Source organism: Miniopterus schreibersii (genome assembly GCF_964146895.1).
Source record: "Miniopterus schreibersii genome assembly, chromosome: 16".
NCBI lineage: Eukaryota > Metazoa > Chordata > Mammalia > Chiroptera > Miniopteridae > Miniopterus > Miniopterus schreibersii.
In genome coordinates this window covers 42,090,505-42,112,805 of record NC_138116.1, presented here as the reverse complement: position 1 = coordinate 42,112,805, position 22,301 = coordinate 42,090,505, and the positions used below count along the sequence as shown (strand labels likewise).

Here is a 22,301-nt window from a genome sequence, read left to right as displayed (position 1 = left end):
TTCTTGGCATCTTTGGTGGCAGGCCAGACCAGGCTCCGCTTGACTTAAATAATCTGGATACATTTTTTAACTATGGCAGCTTTATTTGCATTTGAATGCAAAATGTTTTTCAATTCTGTAATCCCCCAAAAATGAGTGGTTTCAGCAGAATGACCCTCCCTGATCTGCCAAGAACAAGGAGACCAGAGTGACGTGCGGCCGAGAGGAGGAAACATATTTCTAAGGGAACAAGTGGAGGGAAGGGGAGCATCTATCTCCCTGCTGAGTCCACGCGGCAATGGAAGCAGCATGGTAACTGCCTGCATTCTATGGGCCTTGAATTCCTTTCTTGAGAAAACACTGATGTTTTAATGTGTATATTTTCAGAAGTCCCCTCAGAGAAATCTTCCAGTAGACTATCGTTTGACTGTGAGGCGCAAAGACATCTATCTTCCGCTCCTTTTCCTACCTTTGGGTTTGCTGTTTCTTTTGAAGCCAGCGGGAGGGGCACAGGGGGTGGTGGGAGACGGGAGGCAGGCCCAGTGTGACTGCTAACAGCCCTGGGCATAGATCCCATCCCCGGCCAGGGACAGCAGCCTCCCTGGAGATCTGTTTCTTTCCTAGTGATATTTTATGCCCTGGGATCATCAAAAAAGACTTATTTTTAATCCCACTTGATCTAAAGAACAACAAAATATGCTTTATATCAGTTCTCAGATTTTGTGTTTAGCAATCCCAGACCAAGGGAAACTTTTCCCTTAAGTTTCCATTCCTTCTGTGCCCGTTGAGAGTAAGAAAACAGATACAGGTTCTAGGATGAAAGAAGATATATGGTCTGGATGCTTCTCATGGCTGGTGATTGCTTCTGTGAGCCTCTGGAGGGGCAGGGGTGGGGGCGGGAGAGCAGGTTGCGATGTCCCTCCCCTTCGCAGGCTGCCTGCAGGCAGGTCTGAGTGAAGCTGAAGGCTCCCTCCAGGCTCTTTCTGGCACAGTCTCCCTTCCTTGGGGTCCGGTTCTAGTTCTTGAAACACCCTGTGGACTTGGCCCTCTGGGTAACGCCCCCCTCCCACAGTGACCTCCCTAACCGAGGAAATTGACATTGGTCTTCATACAACAAGCATTTTTCGTGCCCGTCAATGTCGGGAGGGGCTGCTGGGTTCAGCCTCAAGCAAGTTCGGCTCAGGGCGCTGTGCTTCTGGGAGCTGCCAAGCTGCAGGGCCCACACAGCGACCAGGCAGCGACAGGCTCCCCGGGCCGCAGGAGGCTGGGGCTCTTGGAACAGTGCTGTTGTGAACTTTGGGCAGCTGCCTGGTCCAGGGTTCAGGGAGAGACTTGAGGAAGACACCTGTTCCCCTGGGCTCTGAGGAATAAGTTAGCGGGTGGGAGGGCGGGTGGTGAGTAGAGTGTTGGGCTGAGGGGATGGGAAGGGCGAGGCCTGATGGCAGAGATTGAGCGAGCGCGTTCCAGGACGTGCCTGCGGAGCAGCGGGGGAGGGACCCTGGCGCATGGTCAGGCTCTTTGGGAGACAGAACAGGGGACTCTATGACCCAGGGGTGGGACCATGAGGAAGAGGGCGGGGCCAAGGCCAGCAGAAGGTTTTGGTTTCAGCATCCTCCCCATTACCTTTCCATTGCCTGAGATGGGACACACAGGGGGCCTGGGGTGCTGGTGGCTCCCCTGCTCCAAACCCTGCCTGGGCCTGGGTCAGCCACGTACTGGCATGGGCCACAGGAAGGGTGTGCCCAGAACACGGGCGTGGTGGAGCCATTGGGGAGTCTGTGAGCAGTCACCATGGGATGGCTGTGTGTCCAGGTGAGAGGTGGTGCTTCCAGGTGTGTCGCTCAGCCAGCCAGTCCAGAGACCTCCCTGAAGGTCAAACAGAGGTCAGGCCCTCAAAATTGTGTTTCCTTTTTGAACAATATTTATTGTTTCCTATCTGCCTGTGAGAGTAGCATCAGTTCAGGATAGAACAGTTAGAAAATGGAGTAAGAAATCAAAACCATCCTCAATTCTTTGCGGTCGAAGGATCACCAGCGTTAGCATTTGCCGCATTTGCCACCAAGCAGGGCAGGAGGTGGGGCCTCGTTCTTCATTCTGGCCACTGAGCCTCCTTACTTCCTTCTTAGCTTCCTGGACAACCATGTGCAGCTTATAACACACATGGGCCCTGGACCCCTGAGAAGGCAGTTTACAGTCCTCTGGGCCCGATTTCCTTGTCTGTAAAACAAGGAAGCTGGGCTTGATGACCTTTGACATTGATCTCCAGCTGCAAAGTTCTGTGAAGCTATAAAATTGCCTTGGTACAATGATTTTAATGTAGTCTGAGTATTTTTCTATGATCACAAAATCTTCTTCTGTCTCTAGGGATGTCCACATCCCTTTTTGTTCATTGTCACTGTCCTCTTTATATCACTGTATATTTTAATTAATTTCATGTACCTCCAGTCCGCTGATAAATGAACCCCAAAATAAAGAAAACCTTAACTTTGAATAACTGGTTACAATTTGGTAAATTTGAAGTTGTGGTTTTCAATTGTCCAGAGTCAAGAAGGGTGATTAAAAGCAGTGGATGGGCGGTTCCATGCAAAACTGTAAGGAGAGTTAACCTAAGGTCCTTGTACCTCAGTTTCCTCATCTGTGAAATGAGAATAATCACAGTATCTACTTCAGAGGGTTGTTATTAGGATTAAATTGTCTGATCATGTAAAGTACTTAGGATAGTCTATGTATTTCCTACATATTTGCATATAATATGCACTATATTATACATATAATAATGTAGTTAATGAGTTGCTATTATTATCTTTTTATAACCTATTTCCTATTTTTTTCTCTTGAGTGACCATGTGGTCATCTCCCTTTGATACTATTGGCCAAATCAGTGGGTAAAGGAGCCCTTGTTTAATTGCTCTTCAGGAAGAGAAATACTTTCTAAATATAAACACAATAGAAGAAATCAGAAAGGAAAAAAGAGAAAAATTTGGCTTAGTAAAAACTGAACGCTTACATATAACAAGAACATCATAAAGTTAAAAGGCAAAAAACAAATTGGGGGAACATTTGCCACAAGCATAACAGATTAAAAAAATCGATTTGCTTCATACTGTAAAAGCTCTTTACAAATGGCTAAGATAAATAGAAATATCTCAATAGAGAAAGGAGCCCAGGACAGAGGGAGGCAATTCACAGAAGAAATGCAAAATGACCAACAGATATTTAGGAAAGGTCCACTAATAAAGAAATAAAAATTATAACGATATCAATTCATATAACTTGAGGAAATGCTAGATTTATCTGTGAAGTAAAAAATGTTTTCCTTTTTGTTTTAATGAAAAATGTGTCATTTAAAGAAACCATCATAGCATCATCAGAACTACAATTTATTTCACAGTTTGTGTAGCTGATTTTACACATGATCATTTTCATGTTCTATTAAGTTTTTGACAATTACAAGTATACTTACTCTGGGACCGTGAAGCATTACCTTGGGACGAGGTTGAGGGGAGAGGCGCATTATAATTGGAGGAGCACCCCACTAACTAATCCCTCTCTCTGCCCCACCAGCAAGCACATGGTGAGGTGGGGCTGAGTTCTAGTCACTGAATCAAGTTGGGTATCCAACTACAAAAAGAATTTCAATGATAAAATAAATGTAAGAAAGTCCAGCTAAGTTTTGATTTTTCCCATTTTTACTAATTTAAAAAAATCAAATGATTAAAAGCTTCACTGTTTTTAAAAAGAAATAATTAAATAGTATGTGTGTGTGTGTGTGTGTGTGTGTGTGTGTGTGTGTGTCGGGTAAAAATTTGCTAGTGTCCCCAAACTGTGCTTAGTTTGCCTTTGGGGTCCTGGGTGTAGTTGATGGGACTGGCCCTGGCCTGACACTAGAACCACGCACCAGCGCTTCCTTTGCAGCCTCACAGTGTGAAGCAGCTCTGAGGCTGGTGCAACGTGTGTGGCTGGGGCTCCACCTGAGCCCCACACAGCAGCCACACCTCCAGTAGGAATTCACCTACCACGCAAGCCCTTAGTTCAGCTAATAATCATGGTTGGGAACGTGACTTCTGCTAACCTGACCGGCGCTTCTCCCTTGCAGCCTTGTCAATGAGGTGCGCGAGGTGGATGACACCATCCAGGCCCTGCAGAAGCGTCTGAGGGAGGCCGAGGACACCCTGCAGTCTCTGGTCCACACCAAAGCCACCCTGGAGCACGACCTGGCCGTCAAAGCCAATACTCTGTACATCGACCGGGAGAAGTGCATGGGGATGCGCAAGAGCTTCCCCAGCACCCTCCGGCTGGTGGGCTTCTGTTAGGGACCCCAGGGGCTGGTGCGCGGCTCCTGGGAAAGCAGCGGCGGGCCCTGCGGCGGCCCTCAGTGCCAATGTGTGTGTTCATTAAAGGATTGTATCGATGGAAACGTACCAGTCTCCTGTCTTGGAAAGCCTTTGGTTTGCATCCAAACCTTAATTTTCTGTTTACTAGGTTTCTGGGCTAAGGGCAGGATATAGGGAAATATAATCGATCTAGTAGAGAACATAGAAACTTATTCGCGTTACGCTTTCTGTTCCCGGTGTAACCTGAATGGGCTGGGAAGGAGAAATGCATTTCCCGGGGAGGCAGGAGCAGGAATCACAGACGGTGGATTCTGAGCGATGCCTCAGAGGAAACATGGAGAGGAGGGCACGGCCCCCGGGGATGTGGTAGTTTGGGGTAGTCTGAGCGAAAACGAAGGTGGAGAGGCGCAGAGTGCATTTGGAGCAGCGCTGAGTAGAGCTGTCTGGCCGGTTCGTAAGGCAGGGCGTACGGGACAAGATGCAACGGTGAGGTGCCTGGAACAGTGGGGCCTTTGCTCAGGCTAAGGAGTGGGGGGCACTGATGGGTCTCTCCCAGCAGGGAAACGGCCTGTGGAAGCGACGGGTGAGCAATGAAAGTCCGAACTGTACCGATGGCAGTAGAAACAGCAGAAATGCAAACATATTTGTAACAAATGGACGGACTTGGAAACCACACGTGGAGGGAGTGCGGAGGGGCCTGAGAGAGGCGGCCTTGACCCTGGCTGGGCTGGACTTCTCAGACGTTCTGCAGTCTCTCGGGGTGTTTAATAATGTTTCTTTTTTACAACAGAAAGCATTTGCATGACACAAATATTCTGGAAAATAGAGAAAATACACGCACACAAAACTCCCAAAAAGCCCTCGTTATTACAACACCCCAAAATGATCATAGTTTTCAACATTTTATTGTATATGCGTTCAATCTCTTTTCTATGACTATGTATGTATATAATAGCTATTACATATATAGGTGATTATAATGTTTATTTATATATATGTATAATATATAATGTTCATATCTAAATACCTAATTAATAACATATTTGGGACTACACTGATGATTTGTAATTCCCCTTTTCCTATTCAAATATTATAAGTGGGTTCCATTGCATTAACTATTAATACACAACATGATTTTTTAAAACCTTCCCTGTTTATCTCTAAAACAATAAACATCACTTGTTTCAGTAGAAATTTTAGAAAATACAGACAAGAAAAGAAGAAAATAAATACCTTCCATGTCTCTAAACTAACTAGATCTTTTGATCTGGACAGATGTTGTTTCTTTGCTTATGTACATAGTTTTCTCTCGAGAATGGAATCGTTCTTAGGAGAGTAGCTGGTACTCGAGCACCGCGTGTCAGACCGTTTTCAGAGCCCTCCTCACCTCAACGCATTTGCACCGTTTGTCCTTGTTATGTGCACTCTTTCCATGTATTTAAACATCTTTTCACAACTTTATTTTAGTGGCTTTTTAATATTTCATTGTACCGAGGTTCTAGAATGTTCTTTAATCAATTTCCCATCACTGGATATTGATCTCATGCTTTACTCGATGACAAACAATGTAGCCATGACTTATTCTTGTTAGCTAAGTGTTTGCAAACATCTTGAATCTTTTCCTTAGGTAAGTTCCTAGGTGTGGAATCACTGGATCAGAAGTTATACACACTTTTTAAAGGCTTACGGCGTGTCGCCAAGTCGCCCTCCAGGAGCTGCGCCACCGCCCCCCTGCCAGCGGCCTGGGAGAGGCCTGGTGCGCTTCCGAGAGCCCGTGCTCTCCTCCGTCGCTGGCTGACAGTGTAAAGACGGTCTTAGTGTGTTAACCTCTTTCTTTGGGAGCTAGTGCTGTGAACTCTGTTCATTGGGCTTGCGAGTTTCTCTTGGCCACCGCTTGTCCTTGTGACTTGCCTGTCTCCCCCAGTATTTATCTGTCATTTATTTTTGAGCTCCCTGTATCTCAGTCACACGACACTTTCATCATAGACACTGACAAATGCCACTTGCCTTTGCATTTTGTTGATGGTTTTAACATAGAGGATACAAGGCATAAGTGTTTCCTTCGTGATTTATGTCTCTGGAGTTGCCAGGAAAGCTCTTCCTCTTCCCAAGGCTATTTACTTGTAATTTCTTCTAATTCTTTTAATGACTTCTTAACTTACACGAACCATCCAGAGTTCGATTTGATAGGATGTGGATACATTTAGCTTTGAAGCCTTCGACCTAGACTCTGAAATGGGAAGATGAGATCACCAGAGGGAAAGGGTTTCCCTCTTTTTTCACATTTCTTGCTCTTTGCACGCCCCCCCCCCCGCCCCCAGGGCCTCTCCCTGTCACCCGTGTCCCCCTGCTCCCAGCCCTCAGCACTGCCTGGGAACCCCACGTCCCATCGCTCCCCCTCCGTCTGCTTCTTAAAAGTTTTTTCAGGCCTTGGTTAGGCAACTTTGCAAAATACCTCCAAATGCTGGTAGAGCTGACATAAACATGATAAGCTCTACTAGGGTTATCTTTGTGGTCTCAGTAAGTCATCTTAGAAATAAAATTGTAGGTTTGTTCTTCTCTCTTGGCTTCTAATGGAAACAAAGCTGTCAGTGCCACTGGAAACTTAGCAATTACAGTGGTCACGCGTTGATAGCTCTCATTTTTAGACAATAGTAAGGATAAACAAACTGCGCACGTCTCTCCTCTGTTATATTTTTCAGGGCGAATCTTGCTGACTTTTTCCATGAATTATAATTTTTTTAATCTTTTTTGAGGAATATATGCTGGTGGAGTCTTTTTCCTTAAACATATGTTCCCGGCATTACAAGAATGTAGTGGGAAGAAAATGCAGTTCAAACATAGAAAAAGGCTAGTTTTCCGGTTATTTTGGTAAACTGTGGGCAAGGCTAAATTCCGCAAATAAACATTTGGTTTCTAGTCTAAGATGTTGCAGCTACTTGGGGCGGGGGCGAATAGTCTAATGCTGAAGTCCATGAGCGGCCAAGACTCACAGAGCGGGTCCTGTTTACGCCCCACAGGCCTGCGAAGACCAACAGGTGACCTGGCTCTATATCCAGCCCCATCTATCTTTAATATTGTGTGGCTTTAAGAAGGGCCGCTGGAGTGTCCCAGGCTCCACCTGCCCAAGCACATTCCGATTTAGAAATGTGTGTAACTGCCCCTAAATAGCCGAGTCACCTATAATTTTAGTCATTTCCATTTCTGTCTCTGGAGAGTGCTGTCATAAACACCTCACCTGGCACTTCTGAATCCTGAGTTCACACTGTAAATAGCTGAGGTGGGGTCTGGTTTTAGGTTATAATTTTTGTTTTGCTCTGAAAACAGGGATGGTTTCCTTCCCTTTGTGCAGGGCTGACCCAAAGCCAGAGGAGGGAGTGAAGCTGCTGCTCAGTGTTGTGCCAAATCTTCCCCACCCGTCTCCACTCTTCCAGCTCTGGCCCTTCCGCTGCTCCCAGCAGTGCCGGCCTCACCGCCATCGTGAGGGCCAACACCAGCCTTCGGTGCAGTGCCTGAGGGTATTCTCTGAATCCTAGACTAGGACACATGTGTTCACAGGGAAAAGAAACAGTGCGCAGTCTCTTCATCAGGGACGCAAAATCTGTTTCACCTTGAAGACTAGCTCTTGACAGCGGTAGTGCTTATTTGGAGTGTTGAATGGAGAAGGAATCTGAGGCCATGTGTGAGCTCAGCCGGGTAAGAACCCAGAAGCCCCAGAGGGTAGTTTTATCCGCAGGGGGTCCAGGATGGAGAAGTGGCAGCACAAATACTGCCATTCTTGCTCGAAATGTCCCTGAGTCTCCTTCGGCTGTGATCTTCATCTTTCAACTTCAGAAGACCTTGCTGCAGGCTATTTTGCTGTGGGAGCTAATGGGAAACGCTTTCTGCTGCCAGATTATTCTGTTTAGCAAGGACCTTCTAAAGAGCTCACTATGACCCAAACAGCAACTCCGGTGGTGTTCTGGTAGAGTGAGGAGGAAGCTTCTTGGGGACAGGAAGCCTGTCACTTCTATCCTAAGTGGTATTTCATTGTATATGTGTAAGGCTGTGGGGACCATGAGATTACTTTTATTTCTCAATTAATTGCTTTCTCCCTGTAAGACCAAGTTATATCATTGGACTGAGTTTCAAAGTTCACATGTTGGGTATTTTAGCCCCGCGGTCACTCAGACACAAGGACTTGCTCTACTTCCCCCAGATGGTGCTCTGTTGCCTGAGACCCTGCTCTTCATGAAAACCTATGTATTTACTGGTAATAAAAGTCTACATATCTATTGGGGAATATTCATTTATCTGCAACAAGCTGGTGGGTTTCACCTCCCAACCCTGGTCCACTTAATGTGTGTAGCAAAGGAAGAGGCTCCTTAAGAGAGACGAGGCCAGCAACTGGAGAGGAAAATAATCCAAGGCCACAGGTAAGACCCCAGAGTATCACACATATACACTATGAAAGAGTAAAGCTCTGTTGCTTAACATAATGCTGGATGGGGCGACCAACTTTCCCAGTCTCCTAAGGGAAATGTAATAGATGTTTCTCACGGTTTTGAGGAGAAATAACCATGCCTCCAAATATTCTAGTTCCTGCAAAATCCACTCCCTTCCCCCAGCCTAGAAGGCCCGGCAGCTTCTGCTTTCATGCTCTTGAAAGCTAGGCGCCATGTAAGAACTCTGTCTCCCCTGAGATCGCCATGCTGTGAGGAAGCCCAAGCAGCCACATGCGGAGGCTTATGTGCAAGAGAACTGAGTCCTCAGCCGAAAGCCACAGATGTGCTGCCACTATCAGCCGGGCAAAGGAGACGGGAATCTTCCCGCTCTCTCAGCGCCTCAGCTCACACCATGTGAAGCAGAACTATCCAGCTGATCCACAAAATCATACAAAATAATAAATTGTCTTAACTACTACTAAGTTTTTGGATACTTTTTATGCAATTATAGGCAACACGTTTTCATTGGCTTTTCAGACATCAAATACCAGGAGAGAAAGGGACTCTAATATTTGTTGAGTGCTTATTACTATGTTTCCATCATATAACATGACAATCTCATGTGATAGCTATTATTGCCATTCTGCAGATGGGAAATTGGAGACTCAGAGAGGTTAAGTGTCCCACAGCAGCTAAGCAGCCGTTCTTGGTTACTCAGATAGGTCCTGGTGGGTTTAGGGTCAGCCCCCTCATCTGACACTGTGTCTGAGCTCTTAACCAGCAGCATCAAAATGTGCAAAACAATTGCATGGATGGATCTGGATTTGAGGGCAGGAACACTGATAAACTTTCAATTTTGGAAAATTTGTATAAAATTAAAGTAGGAGTGGGATCCAGATTCTGGGCCATTGATCACATCTTGAGGTCGATACATATGATGACAATGACAGTTAAGGTCTCCTGAGCAGAGGAACTTTACATGTGTTATTTCATCATCACAGCTACTCTCTAGGGTGCGTACATTTACTTATGTACATTTAAAAACTGAGGAAATTAAGGGTTAAAAGAAGTGGACTAATCCAGAGTCAGATCACTAGTAAGTTTTAAGGCTCAGATGCTGAACTCCGTTTTCTCCAAACTTTCATTGTCACTTTCTAAGCTATTTAGAAGGAATTGGACATTCTCAAAGGTTGTGTGTTTTTTGAAAAGAAAATTATTTTAAAACCAATGTCTTATTTTTGTCAACAGATATCCAAGAAGGTGTGATATTTTGAATAATCAGTCTCATCAACACAATAATTTTATTACAGTATTGCAAAGTCTTAGCTCTGAACTTCTTGGATTCTGTCGCTAATTGTTTTGTCAGGAGAAAAAATTTTGAACAATTTAATAGGTGCTTAATTCTAGAAATCCAATAGTACTCTTCACTCAGCCCCTTCTGGCATCCTGCTGGCAGTGGCCGTTGGCACCGAGGAGCCGCAGGCCTGCCCCCCGCGCCCAGGCCCCGGGCTGCGGGCTGCGCGCTTCTCCCAAGCAGCACTCGGTCCCCAGCGCGAGGCCTTGGTGTGCGGTGACGCCACAGCAGCGTTCCGGCGCGGGGCAGCCAGGACAGGCCCTTTCCCATATGTGTGCATTTTAGGTTGTCGTCTGAGCTGGAGTTATAGCTACAAAAATAGCTGACTTCCTCTAGAGAGGAAAGACAATGGAGAACTAAGTTCCTTCCTTTTTCACTTTGGCTTAGTCTCTTCATTTTATCACGTGGACGTCAAGGCCCTTTACTTCTGTGCTCACAGGGAGCTCGGGGTACAGGAATGTTCAGGAAAGTGAGTGCCAGGCCTTGCGGGGGGCAGTGCTAGGGAGTGCGGGAAGGAGCCCGGCTGTAAAAGGAGAGATGGAGGGTGAATGAAACCCCCAAATCTGCAGACGCAGAACCGTCTAGTGAGAATCCCAAGAGCCATTTGAGTTCCAGTGGTTTGGTATTAAACAACCTCCACAAAGGATGGAAGTTTTGAGATGTGACAGTTGTTGGGCCTTCAAGGAGAGGAGGAAGCTTCTCTCTTGGGAAGGGAAGCTCAGGGGCTCGGGAATGAAGCAAAACCCCTCGAGCGGTGCATCAGCGCCACCTCTACTGCTCAGCCTCGTGAGAGAGGAATGTCCCCCAGCTACGCCCCAGGGCTGTGGGGTAGTAAATGGTTCCGAGCGTCACTGCTCAAGCTGAAGAAACAGACTTTCCCGAGTGGCTCCCAAACCACGTTGCTGAAGTCGGCCACCAGGGAAGGTCCTTTCATCAGGAAGAGACGCTCCCCACCCAGCTGAGGAGCCACCGCAGCTCCCAGACCCAGAGCTGTGCCACTCGCGCTGGGATCAGAAGGCCACCTTTGCCAAATCAGGAAGCGGTGACACAGCTACCGAGCCCAGGAGCACGACCGCTGTCGTCTGCAGGAGCAGAACCCACACCTCACACCCTCTCCTCTTCCCGCATCGCTGAGTTCCGAAGTCAAGCCTCACACAACTGCAATCTGATCAGTGGAACCCAAAGCACATCCAGATCTGAGCCGCAAGACAGCCTGGGCAGTGTAGTTTTTAAAAAGAGCCGCTACAGTGGGGCACACTTTCAGAGCAGACAGGTTTGAGCAGACACTGAGGGAGCCAACCCACCACCCCACCTACAAGTGTGTGAAGGTGGCATGTTGGTAAGGAATGGTTAGTCTAAACCAGCGGACTATTATCAGGAGTTTGGATTTGTTTTTAAAGAGATCTCTATTCAAAAATTAGAAAATATGAATTCATTCAAAATTTATAATGGTTTTGAATGACTGTAATCGTTAAAGACAAAAAGATTATCAGATCTATTCCTTGGAAAGGATCCCACTGGCTGACGACATGGTTAGACATACAGGAAAGAATAGTTTGATTTCTGTTTTTATTTGAGAGTTTCAACATTATGAAGTGATTATTGGCAGGAGTTTTGTCCCTGCTTTACAGAAGAGAAACCTGAGCAATAGTCACCCACTGGGGCATGCTGCTGAGCTGCTTGATTTGTTTTCCAGGCTACCTATGCGAGAAGTATTTTGAAGACAGACGAATGACTAGTTTCCATAGGAAATAATTTTAGTATGAATTAGACTAAGATAGAACTATTGGTAAAATATAAAATAAGTTTGAGACAAAAAACCCCACAGGGTAAAATGTGGACATGAGACAGCCGCATAATCGTTTGGTCTGCATGTGCGGCAAACCTGTAACCAGGGAAGAATCGAGGACAGTAATGCCCTTCCCTTAGCCACTGTCCCTGGGAACAAGTACCCAGGGACATCAATAATACATCAATAATTTCCCTCCTTCCTCCTCCCTGGCTCCCAGAGATGATGCATCCACGGGACTAGCTCTGGACAGCGAGTCACAAGTAGGAGGCATGGGAGTCGCTTTAGGCTTGAGAATTTCATAGCCAGCACGAGACTCCCATGGGTGCTCCAGAGAAGCGGAACCAATATATATGAATTTATACTGCTGAACACATGGAATAAGCATTGGCTCACGTAACTACAGTGGCCAGGATGTTCCATGACCTGCCTTCTGCAAGGTGGAGAGCCAGCAAAGCCAGGGGTGTGATTCGGCCCCAGCAAAAGGCCTGAGAAGCAGGAGGAGCACTGATGTCCAGGGGACGGAGCAGATGGATGGCCCAGCTCAAGCAAGAGCGGCTTTGCTCTTCCTCAGCGTTTTGCTCTGTGCAGGCCCTCACCATGTCGGACGAGGCCCACTGCATTGGGGAGGGTGATCTTCACTCTGTCCACCGATTCAAATACCAATTCCTGGAGCAGCTACATGAAACTGAGCTTAGCTGCTCACCCACGGCAGCCGCATTCCATGTGTAAGAAATATATTTATGCAATTCAAAGCCATGACACTTTTGCGTTGTCTGTTACTGCAGCCGATCCCAGCCCAGCCTGAGTGACTCCCATGATGCAGTAAAGCAGTGCAGGGAACAGCTGATGCAGAGACCTGTCACTTCTCACTGTGGGATTCAGACTCCTTACCCTCCCAGACAAGCAGTGGTGCTGACTAAGCAATGGGCACGTGCCCACTCCATCCCTAGAAACGGCTGCTATGACAAAACCTCTTGCACTTACTTAGGGTTGGATGTGGGGCATGGCAGGCCTTCCAAGCCAAGGGGCAGCCAGCCTGGAGGACAGGGGTTTACAAGTCTACAGAGGAGCCAACACTATCCAGGACCTTCAGGGTAAAACTCTCAGGGGCTCTAGAGCTGGGTGGCCAACTCAAATGCCTACGGGGCCAGGCAAGACGCACAGATGAAGGTTATTTAAGTCTCTTGCTATACCTTTGCTGTAAGGAAACCACAGTGCAGTCCTGAGGATAAATGGTGGTTGAAATTCCACTTCTGTGCTGGGGAAACAACAGAGTGTTTGGAGCTGGAAGGCAGACCTGGGGTGCACTGAACAGAGGGTGCTCATCTCATAGGGGAGCCGACACTGTGCTCTGGCCAGTGTTGCCGAGCAGGCCGTGGTTCCCTGTGGCTGGCTCTGTGGTGCCTGCTGCTGAGGTTATTTAAACCCTGTAAGAGTCAAGAGGCTTTAGCTCGGGGAAGTGAGAGAGTGTGAGACTGGAATAACACTATAACATGTTCAGATGATTGTTTTACAAAGCAACTTAATAATAAGGGTGATGGTGGGGGTGGAACTCTCATTCAGGCCTGGAACGCAGATTTATTATATTCACACTGGAAATTCTCTCGCTGGTGGCCACACTGGCCCTGAGATGAACCAACCCCTGAATGCACCAACAGAGACAGGTAACATTAAGTAGTTTTAATTTATTGCTCTAGGGTATAGTTCCACTGAACACGAGAAGCTGGATCACAATCATTCAGGAGAACCAGGACCTATAAAATAGCTTTAAAAGTCCACAGTTGATAGAAATCAGCCTGGCCTACCCTAGAGTACAAACATATCCATCCTGTATACACAGCAGTGTGACAATGAAGTTTGATTTTATTTATGAAGAATAAAAGGAGCCCGATGCTCTCCAATGTGAAGTTTGAGGTGGCAAAGGGACAGCTACAGGGAGAGGCACTTGTAGGCCACACGCCACTGAGGGACTCTGTACAAACCCCAAGCTGGTCATGCTGAAGGAGCTGGTGGCACCTGTTCTTGCATGAATTACAGAAGGCTTCATGGTTAGAGTATAACTTGGAGATGCAGAAACACCAAATAAAAATTTGAAAACCAAATTGGTGTTACTAAAATCACACTGGCTCAGTAAAAAGATCAAAACAACTACAAAATTAAACTAGTCAACAAATCAATCCAGTGACGAAAAGCTCAGTAAAGTCACTAAAAGGAAGCTGCTGTTTCCTTTTTAAATTTAAGCGATGTAAATGTATGCACATAGGCCAAGGGCATCCTAGCTTTTAAGGATTTGAGTTTAAATTTTTATGGCCAGTTCAGTGAAGGACTTATATTCATGTTTTAATATTACTTAAAATTATATAACATAGAAAACGTTATTCTTTAAAAATAAAACATTACCTCTCTGTCCTCAGAGGTGAGTCTCAGGGGTTTGAGACGTCCTGGTGGTTTTGGTTGGAAAGACTGCTTTGTCTGACCTTTTGGAAGCCATTTCTATGTCCTTTAAAGCAGGAGTTTAAAACAACCTATAGGACTTTACGAAATTAAGTACTTTATGTAACCAATAAAAATGCCTAAACAAAATATAAATGACATCCGCTGGCAGGTGCGGAGGGCTGGCGGGAGGGTTCAGTGGTAAGTAAAGCGGATCCTGGCTTTTTGCTCTTCGGCGTCCCTGCCCGCTGTCTGGCCGGGCACGGTGCGGGTGACACTGCTGGATGCTGGGCTAGGCCCTCCCCCAGGCCGCCTTTCACCCCCCCAGCCAGCTCTCTCAAGACACAGCATACGGAAGCTGCAATTCATTCATTTGTTCACTTGCTGAACAAATAGAAGTTTATTGTGCGCCTGCCCTCTGGAAGCTGCATCTGGCACTGGAGATGTTGTGACAGACACGGTCTCTGCCCTCAGGGGTTGCAGTCCAGTGGATTAGGCTGACAACCTAATAATCGCACAAAGCACTAAGTTAGTTATGAAAATGCAGGAGAGGGATTAGACCTCGGAAGGCTTTCTTGAAGTTGTTACATTTAAGCAAGTGTCCGAAAAGGTAAAAAATCAATATACGTAATGCAGTGGGGGTGGGAGAGCCCCCAAGGGTGTTCTAGGTCGAGACAATCACATTTTAAAAGACTAAAAATTTGAGGAGCTATACAGGGTGAGGAAAAAGGAGGTTTACAGTTGTTTGTATGGAAAATAATAATTAATAAATAGTAATACAAGAATAAACTCGGTGTTTTGTGTATTCACAACTGTAAACCTACTTTTGCTCCCCCTGTATGCAGAAGCTAGGTCGGGTCCGATAGGGCCGGCTGCACGCACACGAGCCCTGAGCGGACACTCAGGACCCTGGGCTCAGAGGGCTCATGCGGGGTTGAATGCTCTGTGGTCACCACCTTTAAATTCTTAACCATTTTTGGACAAGGAACCCTGTATTTTTATTTTGCACTGGGCCCTTCAAAGTATGTAGGTGGTCCTGGATGTGGGAGCTTGACCTTGTCTGTAGCCGCAGGAGGGTTTAGGCAAGAAGGGACATAATTTCATCCCTGCAGGACCCTCTGCTTGTGATGTAAAGAACAGAAGGGCGGACATTATCACTGCCCTTTAGAAATTTGTAGTACACCTGGCCAAGGGGTATTATTAAAAGTTAACACGTTATAGAAATATATTGAAGAAGACCCTGGGAAAGTGAGGGGACGGCCATCTAATGACATTTCCTAGCTAAGAAAAGCTGTAATCTCGTACACGGTTTCTCCCAGTCTCTTTTTCTCTGAGTTAAATGACAATTCCCTCTGCCTCTTCAACTCAAGGCTCAATTTCTTAAATCAATTAAGAAGCTTAAAGATCTGAAAACTACCACATCACATTTGAAGCCTCGTAGTAACTTTTGGAATTGCCTCTTATCTTTGGCTTAAGGCTAGACACTCCCACATAAGGTGGGGGTTACTCTTCCTTCTTCCTTCCTATTATTGAATAAGCCCTGATAACTCCCGTACAATCAGGATGAGCGTTTTCAGTTGCTTGTCTGAATCTCCACTAATCGAATTCCTCGGATACACTGGTGCACATCCCAGACACGCTCGGCCATCTCTTCCACTTACCGTGGCCTGCTCTGTTGTCAGAGAAGCTCCTGTTCTAGGCATTTCCCATAAACACTATTTTATGACACTGCTGAGACTCACGCCAGTCTTCCTGTGGTGCGTTCCCTGCGGGCACTGTCCTCTGGGGCCTTCTGCAACGATGGAAATCCTTCTGCGACGATGGAAACGCTCTCTGTCTCCTCTGTCCAGAATGGCAGCGACCAGCCAAGGGTGGCTACTGGACACTGGCTAGAGCTCCACGTGAGGATGTTGGCACCAAAGCTCCGGAAAGCTATTTAGTGGTTCGATGTCACAGAGCCAGAATAGGGCAAGTAAAGATATAAACCCAGGTTGTGTGGCTCTCAGTGATCCCTTCTCTATATTATAAATGGGGTGTCTCTATTTATTTATTTTCAAAGTTTATAGAGCATCTGTTAAGTGTAATGAGTATTTTGGGGATGCCAAGAAATAAAATAGGGTCAAAGGGGTGAGCAATAAGAAAAGAAAATCAACTTATTGACCCCTAAGAGCAGAGAAGGGAGAGCTCTTTGGACCTCCTAGAGCACCAAGGAAGGAAAAGGGGGTCCCTGTGTTCCCAGCAGGAGTCTGAGGTGTCCCCACTACTGTTGCACAAGGTGAGTCAGGCTCCGCCTCTATGCGTTACACGCTCTTGAGCTCTGGAGGAGTGTTGCTGCTTGACACACACAGGCTGCTAAATCTCACCCCTTACGCCGCTCCAAGGTCCTTGGGTTTGGTGGGAGTGAGGGTAACAACTTGCCAGAGCCCGCACAGCTACTAAGAGACTGAGTCCAGAGCAGACCAGATGCTTTTGACCTGAACCTTAATTACAGTAGCGGTGGGTGCAGATGCTGCAAAGTGTGTGCCTGGCTGTGGTGGTCTTGAGTGCCAGGCTAAGAAATTTGGATTTGATCCACTGGCCAGAGAAGCCTCTAATGGACTTCTCGGCGGAAGCCACTGAGGAAGTAGGAGACAGGAAGACTACGCTGGGGGTGGTGTTGAGTGGAAAGAAGGGAGGGCTCCAAGAAAAACCAGGTTTCAAGGTAACTCAGAGGCCCCTTTCTCCCACACCCAGGAGTCTCAGAGGTAGCGGGGACAAGGGCCATTGGAATGTGAGGGAGAGGAGCTGTCCCGGAGCCCAGGGAAGGCAGCAGCTCATTTTTAGGCCGGGAAGATGGGGAGATGCTAACTGATAGTGCGCTGAGTTGTGAAAATGTTCGGCTGTGCCTGATGAACACGAGCTATGTGAGCTGAACCATATGAGCTAAGCTACCTCATGCTCTTAGGATTTAGGGGAGAGAAAAGTTAAGCAACTTGTGGGGGGCCACCCATCCATGCTTATAAAAGAGTGTGTACAGCCCGGCCAGGCGTGGCTCAGCAGTTGAGCATCGGCCTGGGATCCAGGTGATCGGGGTTTGATTCCCGGTCAGGGCACATGTCCTGGTTGTGGGCTCGATCCCCAGTCGGGGGCGTGCAGGAGGCAGCCGATCAATGACTCTCATCACTGATGTTTCTCTCTCTCCCTCTCCTTTCCTCTCTCTGAAATCAATAAAGATACATTAAAAAAAAAAAAAGAAAAAAAAAAAAAGAGTGTCTACAGAAGCACAGGAAGAGCAGGAGGCAGGGGAGGAGGTAGGGAAGCTGCCCCCAAAGTGAGAGGAGGTGGGGCCAGGGCAGCGGCCCGAGAGGGTGGGGGTGGGTCCCGGCCATGTGCTGAGAGGTGCAGCGTCAGCGAGGGGTACAGGGCGGTGAAGCTCAGAAATAGGCTCGAAGGACCTGAAGGACCTGAAGGAGTTGCTGAGAACTCTGAATAGTTCTCTTTGGGGAGCACAGTGTAGCCAGATAACAGGGATTTAAGGGCAAGAGGAATGTGCCCCATGGGCAGCAGGGGTTGAGCGGAAGTGAAAGGAAGGACAGAAATGCAGCAGCCAGGAAAACAAGAAAGCCAGTGCTTTTTCCTAGCGTCTCCTACACGGGAAAAAATGTGCTCACGTTTGCAAGCAGGGAAAGAACCCGATGGGGAGAGTGAGAAATGACACACCTTGGAAGAGTCATACTGTACATGCTATCTTCTGGTGATAGACAAATGATTTGGTAACCGTTTATTGCAAGGTAAGACCTCTCAGTATCCTTAAAAATATCATTCAGCCATTCTTACCTGTTTCCTTTTTCAGAATCAATACTTTTAAACTATAGTAATTAAAACTGGGATAGGCAGGCAGGTCAATGAAACAGAAAATCCAAAAATAGGCCCACAGATATATGTGAATCTAATAAAACCAAGGCTTCATAATAGTTGGAGAAAGGGTGGGGTAGTCAATAAATGGCTATTTGCAAAAAAATTAAATTTAAAATGTAATTTTATGTAATTCTAGATGATTACAGGTTTTAACAAAAACATGAATGTACAAAAAGAAAATGTAGGACATGTAATAATAACATAAAGATATCAAAAAGCACAAAATTCTAACTTACAGTTATTGGCCAATGAAACTCGAAGCAAATTCTAGGCGGCTCTGTCAGGAAGCACCTGATGGACAACCAAACAGCTCGTGAGAAGCCCTCCCCAGTCTCTGTATCAACTAAAGCGTCTGGAAGCACAGTATGGGGTACATCAGGCTCAAAAGCTGGGAGGTGATAGATACTAATGCACTTTTAGGTTCACTTGAGCTCTGGAATTTTAAAAGTTCCATGGAACCTCTTAGTTACAGGTCTAAGATACTGTCACCTATTTCTCCCTGTAGGGACTGAAGAAAGTCATCAAATATCAGGGAGGATTCAAATTCTTCGTGGTTAAGTCATTTGTGCCATGTCTGTCTCTTTAAGAATCTCCATAAATTGCCAAATATATAGTTAGATATTCTACGTACCACCCAGGCAAATCACTTGATATCAGTGAAATGGCCTTAACTGATATTATATGTGCCATGAGTAATGCTTAAAACAACACCAAATACACAAAACCAAAACTCATTTCTATTTCAAATACCCATTTGAGTGCTTTTATCCAACCCAGCAAGTGTGGGAAATAAAGTCTTGTACTTTCTGTCAATACGTTCACACCACGTGTTGAAAAGAAATATACCAATGGGCACCACTCAATTTTTTTTTTTTTTAGCCTCACCCAAGGATATTTTTTCCCCATTGCTTTTCAGAGAGAGTGGGGGGGGGGAGAGAGAGAGGGAGAGAAACATAGATGTGAGAGAGACACATCGATTGGTTGCTTCCTGCACTCTCCTCGAACCGGGCTGGGGGTGAGCCTGGAACCGAGGTACGTGCCCTTGGCCAGAATCGAACCTGGGACCCTTCAGTCCATGGGCCGATGCTCTAACCACTGAGAAAATGGCCATGGCACCACTCGATTTTAATGCCCCCAATTTTAGTGTATTTCCTGTGTTACTGCAACAGGATTAGTATGTATAATGCTGAACATAGAGCAGAATGACGTTTAGGAGCAACTTCTTCTATTTTCATGGCAACTGCCTTCTTCGGTGCCAACTGAGCTAGTGTTCCATGTACCTTGACCCTGACACACATTTTCCAGGCCTCACCGTGACTCACAGTAAGTGCTAATTAAAATAAACACCTCTCCCCCGTACTATAAGATTCCCACAGAAAAACATCTCCAGCTTCTTCTTCCTTGAATATATGCCACTCATCTTCCAAGAGGGGCTTCAAAAGTTGGTGCATCAGTGGTGTAATCTAACCACAAACCAAAACCGAACACAAGCCCTGCTATCAACCCCATGACCTTGTTCTTCCATATTCTATGCTATTAATACTCTGCCTCACCCGACTTGGGTCCACCGGTTAGAGAATTCCATCACTAAGGATCACTTGGGATGGGCTAAGTTATGCTGCAGTAACAAATGGCCCCCAAGCCCCACTCGGTAAAGTCCGCGTGCAGCGCGGGTCAGCTGCAGGCTCAGCGGCACGTCTCCCTCATCGGCAGGACAGCCAGTGTTGGAACATGGACAAGCTGTCGAGGCCGCCAGGGGAGAGAGCATGGCTGGCGCACACTGGCTCTTAGAGTTGTTTTTCCACTTTCGCTTCTCTGGCTGAGGCAGGTCAGGTGGCTGTGCCTGACCTCAAAGGCGGCTGGGAGATGCCACACTGCCACGCACACAGAAGGTGAAGGTGACAGACTGGAAATCAGCAGTGAACCGCCCTAATGACTTCCACATGCTTGGTCCACTTTCTCCCTCAGCACGAGTGTCAAAAACCATGAAACTGGTTTTATAAACTTTGGGAAAATATTTGGACTCAAACCTGTTCATGCCTTTGAGAAGGCTTTGAAGTTTTAGACTCTTAGATAAAAATATTTAACTTAAAACTGGAAAGCAATATTTTGTACTTGTGCTTAAAAAACATTCTCAGTAGGTTTATTAAAAAGGTCACTGTGGGGAAATTATGCAAAATCTTCATATTTTTATTTAAGTTTCTGGACAGACAAATCATTGCAGAGTAGAGACAAATTCCTAGGTTCAATGAGATCTGAGTTAAAGCTCCATGGTCAGCCTTTCCATCTGACTTTTTGGTTGGGGTAGTTTGTGGAAAACCTACTTGCCTATCACTTGTTCCAGCACATGCAGATTATACTCTATATTTGAACACCACTCGAGTCTTCTTGCCTATTTATATTTATGATGTTATTTTGAACTGTAGTATTTATATAACTGTTTTAATTACACTCATTCTTTAACAAACCACTTTTAAGACATTGATTATTTTGTGTGTGTGAACTTGAGATTTAACACAAAAGAACAGAGGCAACAAAAATGTATAAATTTTTAAAAAGAATACTTTGCCAAGAAAATAAAACAGGGCTTAAATGAGTCAGGCCGGCTCATTTATATATTTAGTAAAAGTTGACTGGAAAATGTTCCCCATTCTCTACCATCTTCAACAAGAAGTGTTTCCCATTGCGCGGGCCGGGAAGGTCATCTACCAGCAAATTCAGTGAAGTATTCAGGTGGGAGGCAGCTCGTAGGCCCGGACGTCCTGTGTTGGGTGACCTGGGAAAATAAGCAGAACTCTGTATCCCTAGGGACAGATACTACAGAAAACGTAACCTCTGATTCTCAGTGAGAGGGGACAAGCTGGAAAGGTCCAAGCTTATGTTTCGCAGAGAACCCGACCTCCCCCAACGCTATCAGACAACTTCCCTCTCAACACCCCCAACTGGTTTTATGTTTTGTCCTTTGTTGCAAGAGCTGCCCAAATAGTTTGTTTATGCCCCTCCTTTGACCTCCCTACTCTTTTACCATGGCATGAACAGTGGTTTGCAGGGCCATTCTCTCCTCCTGGTGGGGTTTATACATAGGTTTCACTCAGCAGCAAAGAAAGATTTTCGTTTTGACACTTCCTTTTCAATGGGCTACGGGTGCACCAATTACGAATCCACTATCCCTGCCCGGCTGGCGTGGCTCAGCGGTTGAGCATCGCTCTAGGATCCAGGAGATCGCGGTTCGATTCTCGGTCAGGACACATGCCCGGGTTGTGGGTTCAGTCCCCGGTCAGGGGCATGCAGGAGGTGGCTGATCAATGACTCTCTCATATTTCAACCCTCTCCCCCTCTCCCTTCCTCTCTCTAAAATCAATAAAAATATATTTAAAAAAAAAAAAAAAAAAGAAGAACCCACTATCCCAGTGCAGTGTGCAGGTGATATCTGGACAGAAAGAGAGTTCTCAAGCTTGGGACAAGATGGTGGTCTCTTACTTCTTGACTCTTACCCCAGAATTGACATTTGGGAGCCCACATTCTCAGATGCCAATGGAGAGAGAGAGAGAAATTCCTGACCCCGCTCACTGGCTAAGGATAACCAGCTGGCTTCAGGTAGCCACTGAAAATTCCCGAAAGAGTATGTGACACATGAGCCCTGGTTTTAGCCCAGTGACCCCACCCACTAGTAGACAGGATCAGTTTCACATTTTGATGGATCAGTGACCACCGCGCCTTTCTGAGGAGCGCCCTTGAGGGAGGTAGAGAGAGGCCAGGGAGTTCTCTCCAACACTCTTCCATAGGGCAGAGAGAGCAAAGCTTATTCTTCTATGAACCAAAATGTGGGAAGGTAGAGACAATACTCCCTTTATCAGGAAGGAGTGTCGTTGACTATGCTTTGAATGTTTGTGTCCCCCCAAATTCATATGTTGAAACCTAACCCCCAAGGGGATGGAATGAGGACATGGGGCCTTTGGGAGGTGCTTAGGTGGTGATGGCAGGGCCCTCGAGAATGGGATGAGTGCCCTTTTAAATGAGGCCCCAGAGAGCAGCCTTGCCCCTGCCACCAAGTGAGGACATCGGGAAGAGACAGCCCTCTATGAACC

General features: G+C 46.4%; 1 protein-coding gene across 1 annotated transcript in view; it reads left to right on the top strand.

Moving 5' to 3' along the window:
• Positions 1–4,399, top strand: part of TEKT3 (tektin 3) — a 32,347-nt gene extending 27,948 nt beyond the window's left edge. Inside the window, exon 8 of the mRNA XM_081161909.1 lies at positions 4,076–4,399. Within this exon, the coding sequence (XP_081018035.1) occupies positions 4,076–4,292 (217 nt within the window). The 3' untranslated portion in view covers positions 4,293–4,399. The remainder of the gene's footprint in view (positions 1–4,075) is intronic.
• The last annotated feature ends 17,902 nt before the right edge of the window (positions 4,400–22,301 follow it).